A 10161-nucleotide genomic window follows, 5' to 3' on the forward strand; every position below is an offset into this window, starting at 1 on the left:
AGTTAACTTTACGCTTTCAAAATGAGAAAGCGTACATGGGGAAATACACTAAGGACGGCGGGTTCTATTTCTGGAAAAGGGAGGGGCTCTTTAACAAATTTGCCACGGCGAAAGGGTATCGGCCATCTACGGCGCTAGAAGCCACCAAACTCAATTCAAACGGCTTGGGGAGGTAGAGGGGAGCATGGGGGTCTCACAGCAGGGAAAATCGGGGTCGGAGACGGCTCGGGGAAGATGGGCGACGCGGACGGCGGACGGCGGTCCTCGGAGCTTCTTCGTGCGGCGGTTGCGGCCTCCGAGGCGTGAGCGAGGGCGAAAACTAGAGCGGGGAGCGAGAGAGGGACGTGCGAGGGGTTCGGCTTCGCTTAAAAAGAGGCCGAGGCGCGGGGAGGGGGCGCTCCCACGACGCATGTGGAGCGGGCGCGGTTGTGGCTTGACCGCCGCTGCGGTTACGGGAGGAAGGTGGGGGAACTGACAGGCAGGGACGGGTGTCAGCGACTGGGCGCGGCGGTTGCTGAGGCGAGCAGCGCGGCTGCGGTTGGGCTGGCGCGGAGCTAGGCCGGCGCGGTTGCTGGGCCGGCGCGGGGCTAGGCCAGCGCGGGGCGCCAGGGGGAGGCTGAGCCAGGCTGGCGCGGCTGCTCGGGCTAGGCCTTGGCCAGAAATGAGGAGAAGAGGGAGGGGAGAGGAAGCTGGGCTGGCGGGAGGAGCGGGCCGAGAATCAAGGAAGGGAGGGAGAGGAAAAAAATAATTATTTTCCTTTTTCTAATAATTTTCCAAATCCATTTTCAATTAGATTTTGAATTTATTTGGACTTTGAATCAAAACCATTCATCACAAAAATAAATATGCAGCAGCATGTATGCATCACTTGTAGCTAATCTTATATTTGATTTTAGTTTTATAAAAATTATTACTTTCCTATGTTTGAATGCTCACATAAATTGCTTAAATAAATCAATTTGACTATTTTCTTAGAAAATGCAACATTAGGGTGTTACACACCGTCGTACTATCCACACTCTACGGACGGACACTCCGCTGGTGGAGTTATGACCCCTTGCCTTCGTTCCTTGACCGAGTTGATCCACATCAACTTCAACTTCATCTCCTTTTATAAATGTGCAAACACCACCAAGTGTACACCACCATGTGTATGTGTTAGCATTTTCACAATCATTTTCCAAAGGATTAGCCACTTAACTTGTCACACCACTCAATCCTAGCGACGATGCAAAGTTAGATCACTCAAGTGGCACTAGATGACCGATATGCAAACAAATTTGCCCCTCTTGATAGTACGACCATCTATCCTAAACCCGGTCATAAACTTCTCTACACACCTATGACCGTTGAAATGAAATACCCTAGGTTATACCTTTGCCTTGCGCATCCCATTCCATCTCTTCCAATGTCAATGCAACACATGCACCAACACAATCAACAATGATATGATCCACTTCATATCATCACGTGATCATATTGGTTCATCGATCTTGACTTCACTTGCTTTTCACCATTGTCTTCGTCCATCAGCACCAAGTCTTGCTCAAGCTTCACCGCCACACGGTCCATCACTCCAAAGCCTCCGACTTGTCTTTCACGCTTGCAACTGGTCCATCAAGCCAAGTCTTGTTTTGATCTTCTACACCTTGATCACATGACTCAATGCCATGTCTCATGTGCAATAAGCTCCTTCATCATCACATGTGTGAGCTTTGCAACATCTCCAAACCATTTTCACCTTCACGGTATATGTTGCTCACACACATATACTTGTGGACTAATCACCTATGTATCTCACATAAACACAATTAGTCCACCTAGGGTTGTCACTCAAGTAACAAAACCACACAAGGACCTTTCAATCTCCCCTTTTTAGTAATTGATAACAACTCTATAAAGATATGGAAATTAAGCTCTTTTGAATTCATGTTGCTTGTCCAAGCAATTTTACCATGTGTAAATAATTTTGAATCTATTGGTAATATAATTGACAAGTGTTGACAGTTAAAATGTGCCAACAAGGATAATTGACTCCACTAATAAGTTTCTAGCGTCGAGATGTTAAATTTACGTCGAACGAAAGTGGGGTCTAAGAAAAACAAGTTGGTTTTTGGACCTATTGTACCAAAATTGGCCTAGCCAGATTCCCAAACTGGCTAGGCCAGTTCCACTGTGTAGGCGGTTTGGCAAGGTGGTCCAACCCCGATAAAACCGGCTAGGCCAATTTTTCTGCTATTCCAAGATTGGTTGAACGCCAACTCGGTTTTAGTTTGTGTTTTTGCATAGGAAACTTATGAAACGTGTCTTGGAATTGTTTTTAATTGTGATAAAACCACCCCTCTATATAAATGAGAGGATCACGGTCGATCGAGGGATCCAATAATCACAAAAAGACATCTACTATCCATTTTGCCCTAACTCTTTCTATCCTTGCTATTCATCACATCTTTCGACGAGATTTTTTTCGTCCTGAAATAACCAGGTTTTTTCATCTCAGCCTGTAAAATGCTCACATATAAGGGTGACGGAGATATTTTTGGTAGAAAAAAGGACTACTGGAGAACCGGTGGAGAAGTAAATAGTCTTTTGTCGTGTATATGATAGTTTCATGGGATCATAAATGATATTGGGGGGCTGTACTCTAAGGTTGGTTTCGGAGGGAGTTTCATGAGGGTTTTATTTGCATTTAATAGCCCACCACATACGCATTTTTGATGACATAATAATGTTTTAATGAAGAGATAAGAAATGAGTTTTATGAGGACGAAACTCTCTTGGCACGATTATCAACTCTCTTAGAATTAAATGCCTACGAAACCATGAAATAAAACTTTGCATTGAGAGTGGATGTTTCATCAAATTTCATTTTATTATAATACGACAGTTTTGAAAACAACCGAGAGTGTTTGGCTGGCATTAAAAGGGCACTGTAGCAGCTGAAAAATAATGTAGCAGCTAGAAAATATTGGAAGAAAAATATTGTTTCAGCTGAAAAAAAAGACGCCAACCCGCCAAAGCCGGCCAGCCGAACACTGCCAATGTAATGAAACACTCCGCCGTACCCATAAACAGAAATATACCGTACCGTACTTGCAGTCTCAAGGAGCCAGAATCGGCTAAAAAAGAAATTTTGTGTGAGAAAGCTAGAGTATGGCTGTGTTTAGTTGGGTGAAATTTGGGAATTTGGTTATTGTAGCACTTTCGTTTTTATTTGGCAATTAGTGTTTAATTATGGACTAATTAGGCTTAAAATGTTCGTCTCGCGATTTTCAACCAAACTGTGCAATTAGTTTTTTTTTGTCTACATTTAATGCTCTATGCACGTATCACAAGATTCGATGTAATAGATATTGTAACACTTTTTGAGAAAATTTTTTGCAACTAAACATGGCTATGAGAATTCAGGCCGGCCCAACAGGTTCTTCAGATCGCCAGAGTCCAAACGAAGCATTTCGTACGCATCCTGTTTCCGCCGTCCAGAGGAAGAAGAATCAACGGTCGCTGAGAACGAGCTCTGGTTCGGTTGGTAAGCCGTACAGGTGAGCACGCTGTTCGCCCGTGTTCGAAGCCTAGCTTCAACGGTGTCTCACTCGAGAACAGTAGTTCCCTATATGTCATGCTCGAAGTCTAATGATCTTCGAGTATCTCTCAGTTGTGTTCGTTGTCTAGGTATAGTTATAGATTTATTCATATATCATGTGTGTGAGGTGTGTGTATGGTGATGTGTGTCTATACGCGATCAGATTCTACTGCTGTACTTAAGATAAGAGGTGGAAAAAAAAAACGGTCGCTGTCCGCGTCATCTGGTCGGCTTCGCCAAGGAAAAACCCAAACGCAACCACGCAATCGCCGGCCGCCACCGCAGCAACTAATCAATCAACTTAACTCTTATTTGTATTCAGCGCTTTTCAATCTCTCCGTCCTTCGTTTGGTTTCCTCCCTACCTGGCTACCTCCACCAACCCACCTGCTCGCGCCTTTTCCCAGGAAAATCCTCTTCCGACTCACCTGATTATTGCTTCTAAGTCCTTAATCTTGATATGGAGCAGCACCCCACTTGCACCCCGCCGCCTGCGCCGGCGCCGGCGCAGGCGCCCGTGCCCGTGGCTTGGGCCGTCGTCCCGGTGGACTTCAAGGTCGTCAAGAAGGGACCCGAGATGGCGATGCACGACGCGACCGGCCGCCTCGCCTTCCGCGTCGCGGGCAGCGCCGGCTGGGCCACGGCGCTCCAGGATGACGCTGGAGGTGTCCTGGTCACCGTCAGGAGCAGCGGCCAGGTGATTATCGGCTTCTTTGCTCCTGCTTCAGTACTAGGTTTGGTCCATGGTTGTGGATTGAGGATAACTAATTTTGTTTCTTGGATGAGGGTGTAAGAAAGCTGGAGTAGGATTTCCAGGAGATTTATTAGGAAGCGTAAGATTGGAACGTGTCTAAGGAAATTGTGATAGCAGTATTCAACACGGAAAAATATTGCTGTGGTTTTAAATTTGCTTCTACCTATGTGATGGTCCTGAATTGGACAGCAAAATGTTACTCATGTTGGAGACTTTGACAGTAGTGTGATCTTTGCAACAAATGAGTGGTATTGTGACAAGATTGAACATCTAGCTTGTATAATTGGACAGAGTGTCCTGCTGAATTTGAGGGGAAGATGTTGCAACTTCTGAACATATCTTCAATTCAGCAATTCGGATGCACCTTGAATAGTTAGTAATAATCTAACAGCCACAAATCAGAACCTCAGTTGTCTACTTTCGTGTTTAAAAACTGTGATGTTTTTATCACAGAGTACGAACCACATCTGAATAGCTAGTGCAGGATTGAAAGACATAAAAAAAGAAAACACCCTTAGTACATCAAGGAATCCCCAACACATATGGGTTCTAGAGAGAGTTTTTAATATGTGGTGCATGGAAGATTTCTTTAAATTTTGACTCATCTTTTCTAATTCATTTCTGAAGAGGGTGTTAATTGTTTGGTCAAATAGATCTCATTTTACTTTCATGATCCAAGGGCAAGATTTTAACTATGTTTCCTTATTATAACACTTGTAAAGGTAGTACAAAGACATCATAGCATATTTTTGAAGAAAAATCTAATGGCGTTATTTTCATGTGGTTAGCTCATACGTGTTTCACTATGAATGTTCAATTTTCGGGAACTTAAATACATGGATCCATGGAGACTGATATAGTGCTGTGTATCATATTTTTCCTTTATTCAGGGCGAATGGCAAGCATTCAGTGGAAATAGTTTGGAGCAGACTCACATCATTTTCACTGCAAAAGTTATATCTGCTTCTTCAAGTCGAAAGGAGGTACATGTGTTCATCTCACCAAGAAGCACCGTTGAAGATTCAAAACCAAGCTACAGGCTCATAGGAAGTACATTCCGAAGAGCGTGCACAATAATAAAGGGGGACTCCATCGTTGCTCAGGTAATATGGAGCAACTGTGTTAGCAAGATTCAGTAAATGTTCTTTGCAGTAACTTCAGTGATTTATATTAAAAGTATTATTTTATATATCATTTTTGAATAAGATTTTTTCTATCAGTTTATCACAACAATTGTGAATTGTCTCTTTGTGCAGACAAATCTCTTGTACAAACTCAAGAAGACTATCTATTCACGGCGTAAGTTCAGAGTGACTATTTACCCTGCAAATGATAACATACTTGTCATGGCAATGATTATCACATTCTTTGTCGAAAAATGACAGATGATACGGATGCCTACTTTGGTTTCAAAACATTGATGGCTAACTCTACTACATATAAATCATGTATATTGTTCTCATTATGGATGATTTCTTTCATTTTAATTTTTTATATCTCTCACCAGTTGCTCTTACTGAACCCAATGCTTTTGTAAGGAGTCTTATGTCCGCGTGGTTTTCTGATTCTGTTTAGCTAGATCCATACATATGGGCAAGTGACAAGAACTCAGCACCATTTTATTTCACACGACTAACAGCACCAACTGACTTCCATGCTAAACTTGAGCTTTACCTTCTGACGAGGATCTTAGTCTCTGTTGTACAGTACATATCTTTACACCTCCGGAATCGTATGAGCATTTCTGTGAGATATAGTTCTACAATTGGATTGAGCTGATTCATACCCGCATCCCAGAAAACGGTAGCTTGTTTTGTCCAGTTACCTTGTAACTATTCTATTCTATGGTGAAGATGCGTGTGATAATGTACTGCAATGCCGCCATTTGACCGTGGCCAGTTCAATGCATGCATTGGCATTGTTTCAAGGTTTCATTAAAAACCAAGAAAATATCAGGTATAGCAGATTGTATTTGTATATGATTTTTTTCATCGACCGAAATGTTGTTTGCAGACTATGATGATGATGATGTGAAGAAAGATAAATGTATTCGGCCTGTTGTACATACGTATGGTATACATGTGTGTTCATTTATGCACTTTTCTTGCTGTAGTTCCTCATCACTTGTCTTTCTGGACAGTGATGTGCATCGGCATAGTATGCGCAATCATTTGGAAGAAAGCACAAAATACCGGAACTTGGATGAATTCAGGGTTGTCACTGTCCCGTTGGTGTGTCTGTCTGAACGATAGTGATATGCATTATCCGGTTTGATAACGAAGGTGTCCTCTGACTCCTATAAAAATCGCTAGTGATGATTTGTTATCATCTTGAAATCTTATGTTTTCAGCAGACGTAAAAGGTAAAGAGAGATATCCTTCAGTGCTTTTCACTGAACTGTAAATAGTATTGTGCCACTATCATCTATATATACTCTGCTACTGTTCCATGTAATCTGAAAGAGCCTCTGGTCGTTTGTGCGGTTACAGCCCTGCTGCTGCTGCTGCAGCAGGGGATGCGGAAGCAGCAGACACAGCTGACTTTTGCAACTTGGACAACGATTGCATAAGCTCACACGCACAAATCTTGCTCTCTTGTTCTGGTTGGGAAAGGAATGTAGGCAAGGCAGATCCCGCAAAGTCATCTCACGACAGAGAAGGCTCGGAAACAGGCACCCAAGCAATCATGGCCTCCAAGGAGGCAAACCATTCTGTTTCTGGAGCCTTCACGACAATCCGGCTTGAAGAAGAACCTGCAGTGCAATTTCAGCACATGGTTCAGCTTGCTCTCGGACATAGTTTTTGCCGCCTTCAAACTTTGACGACCACCATTGATCCCTATCCAGCTATATCTTCATTTGCGTATTTGGGTTGGAGCTGAACAAGGGAGTGGAGCATGATGGCTTGTGTCCAGGAGACCTGATCCCTGAATTCCAATTCCTGGTGGCACGTGTAACCGACTGTCACGCATAAAAGGAGGGTAAATTAGGTAACTTAAAACTCTAACTCTAAACTATGGCCTCTTATTCTATTCTTAATAAAAATATATGTAAAAGATAAACTATATAAATATGCAACTACGGTTTTATTGGTGTGTCGCTATCTTTACCGTAAAAAGGAGTTATGCAACCTAGGTTTCAAACCTATCAACTAGCCTATCACTAAGCTAGGAAAGGAAAGCACAAACCAAGATTGCAATGTGAAAGGGTACCGTGACGCCTAAGAGAAGGGTGAATTAGGCAACTTAAAACTCTAACTCTAAACTATGGCATCTTTTTCAAACCTTAGCAAAACATATGCAAAAGATAAACTATTTAAATGTGTAATTACGATTTTGTTAGTGTGTTGTTATCTCTACTGCAAAAAGGAGTTATGCAAATAATGTAAATGCGGAAGCTAAAGAGTAAGGTAGAGATATGCAAACTCCTGTTGACGACTCCGGTATTTTTACCGAGGTATCGAGAAACGCGTAAGCTTCCCCCTAGTCCTCGTTGGAGCCCCTCGCAAGGAATCCATCGCAAGGGCCAAGCTCTCGGTCGGACAACTCCGTGGATAGCCCCAGACCTTTCCCACGCACAAGTGGGTCTCCAGTGTACCTTTCGGCAAGCCTCTTCCAAACCGCTTCCCATCGTCTTCACTATAAGCTTCTGACCGAACCGTCGTGGGACTTGTTCCCTTCGGTACACGGTGGCGGCTACACCACAAACACGGTTGGTGTGATTTCGCAAGAATACAAGCCCCTCCGATGTACAACAATGGTGCACACAAGCACTGAGTGGTAAGAGGTGTGCAAACCTCACTAAACACTAGGCCTAAACCTAGAGCAAACACATAAGCGGTGGTCTAATCAACCTAAGCACTTCACAAAGCACCTACACTAATCACCTAATGAATCACTAAATACTATGCAAGTGGAGATCACTAAAATGATGCATTAACACCCTTGGTATGTTTCCTCAGCTCCACACTTCTCAAATGGCCGGTTAGAGGGTCTATTTATAAGCTCCACTGAGAAAGTAGTCGTTGGGGACGAAACCCAACTTTCTGCTACTGACCGGACGCTGATCACGTCCCGACCGTTGGAGCGCACGCGTTGATCGGACTATGGCTGAGTCCGGTCATCATCGACCGGACGCGTTCGGTCGCGCTGGCGCCGCTCTGGAACCTCTCTGGACTCGATCGAATGCTGCACTTCGTGCATCCAGTCGTCTAGTCTGCTGCGTCCGGTCACACCGAAAACACTGTCGTGATAATGAACAGTGTCATCGGTGCGTCCGGTCACTGCTTCGTTCAATGTCCGGTCACTGCTGCTCAACGTCTGGTCACAGCTGCTGACGCCTAGTGTTGCCTAGCACTTGATCGGAGCGTCCGGTCACTTCTACGACAGCGTCCGGTCACCTCTGTCGAGCTTGTTTCTTCGCGATCTTGCGTCCGGCTTGGTTCCAATCTTCATGCTTGGACTTTGCTTGACCTTGTTTGTCTTCTATGCATCTTCACATGTCTTTCTTGAGGTGTTGATCATCACATCGCCTTCGTCCAAGTCACATTTTGCATCCTATTGAATTACAAAATAATTACTTGCAAATCAATTAGTCCAATTTGGTTGTGTTTGTCATCAAACACCAAAATCCAAAGTAAATGGGTCTAGGGTCAATTTTTCTTACAATCTCATCATTTTTGGTGATTGATGACAATACGACCAAAACAAGCAAATAATAAAATTTTTAGAATTTAAAAACTATTTACTTGCTGGGATGCAATGCAAAAGGCAGGATTGTAAGATGCTAAAAGATACCACATGTAAACATATTTGAAAACTTATCTTGCCCTTGCAAATGTCCCCATGTGGCATTATGAATTTAAGCCTCCCTCTAACTCCATAATACACTATCCTCCCTTTCTCAGATCATTACCACTTGTAAATTATTATTATGGGCTTGCTTTTGGTCCTACAAATTCTCTCCATTTAGAATCAAACACCGAAAATGAAGACATTAGTGGCAAAAGAGAGGGTCAAACTTTGTGATCCTTTGTATATGGAGTGGAATAGGTCACAAAATTTGACTCTCACATTACATAGACTAAGCTCCCCCTAAATATATGCATACATATGATGGAGAATGTAGTTTATGCATAATTGACAAATTAATGCTCAAGGGAGTTTAATCTATATAATGTATGGAGAAAACATATAAATACCAAAGTGAAATCAACAAGATATTGATTTAGAAATACCACATGTGGAAACCAATTTGATTTATAACACTTGCAGTAGGTGGTGGATATTTGATGTATGATGCTTAATTCCGGGGACTCCATTTTCCTTGCAATGAGACTACTACACACATGATAAGCTTGAAAAGGTGTTAGTCTCAAGGCATCCAACTTGTTGAGTAACCTCCCCCTAAATTTGTGCACACAAGTATGAAATACTTGTAGGAGACATGCACATTGATTTTAGAATAAAAAATACCACTTGAAAGATGACATCACATGAATGTGAGAATCATTTTCGAAGGTGTTATTCGGGAGAAATTATCTACAATTTAGACTTTGGCACATATTAGATGAACAATTATAAAACAAGCTATATGTCGTGCTCCTAAACAATTTAAACCATATAGGTTTGCCCCAAGGGTTAAGAATAAAACCGAGCAAGCCTACCATAAGATATACCTAGTGTATGCAAGACAAAATATTAAGCATGTAAATGCAAACCTAGGCATGAAAGGGAACTAGATGCTCATTGAAATTACAAGAAATTAAATCTAGTTAACTAACATGGGAAGGGGAATTTGGGTTCATAGTATTCACTAACCTACTTGG

At 42.6% G+C, this 10161-nt stretch overlaps 1 protein-coding gene across 4 annotated transcripts; it reads left to right on the top strand.

Moving 5' to 3' along the window:
* The first annotated feature begins 3928 nt into the window (after nt 1-3928).
* On the top strand, nt 3929-6394 carry LOC136518314 (protein LURP-one-related 7-like). Of its 4 annotated transcripts, none has more exons than XM_066511964.1 (4): nt 3929-4279; nt 5227-5439; nt 5593-5635; nt 5916-6394. In XM_066511964.1, the coding sequence occupies exons 1-4, from the start codon at nt 4043-4045 to the stop codon at nt 6113-6115; spliced, it is 693 nt and encodes a 230-aa protein (XP_066368061.1). In that variant the 5' UTR covers nt 3929-4042; the 3' UTR covers nt 6116-6394. The 4 variants fall into 4 exon arrangements, with proteins under 4 accessions (XP_066368061.1, XP_066368064.1, XP_066368062.1 ...); XM_066511967.1 differs by having other exon boundaries at nt 5912-6074; XM_066511965.1 differs by lacking the exon at nt 5916-6394 and adding an exon at nt 5722-5904.
* The last annotated feature ends 3767 nt before the right edge of the window (nt 6395-10161 follow it).

Source organism: Miscanthus floridulus, chromosome 17 (assembly GCF_019320115.1).
Source record: "Miscanthus floridulus cultivar M001 chromosome 17, ASM1932011v1, whole genome shotgun sequence".
Taxonomy (NCBI): Eukaryota; Viridiplantae; Streptophyta; class Magnoliopsida; order Poales; family Poaceae; genus Miscanthus; species Miscanthus floridulus.

Coding starts and splice junctions, on each gene's coding strand:
- LOC136518314 (XM_066511964.1), top strand. CDS start 4,043: ATGGAGCAGCACCCCACTTGCACCCCGCCGCCTGCGCCGGCGCCGGCG. Junction 5,440..5,592: donor GGGACTCCATCGTTGCTCAG/GTAATATGGAGC, acceptor CTCTTTGTGCAG/ACAAATCTCTTGTACAAACT. Junction 5,636..5,915: donor GAAGACTATCTATTCACGGC/GTAAGTTCAGAG, acceptor CTGTTTAGCTAG/ATCCATACATATGGGCAAGT.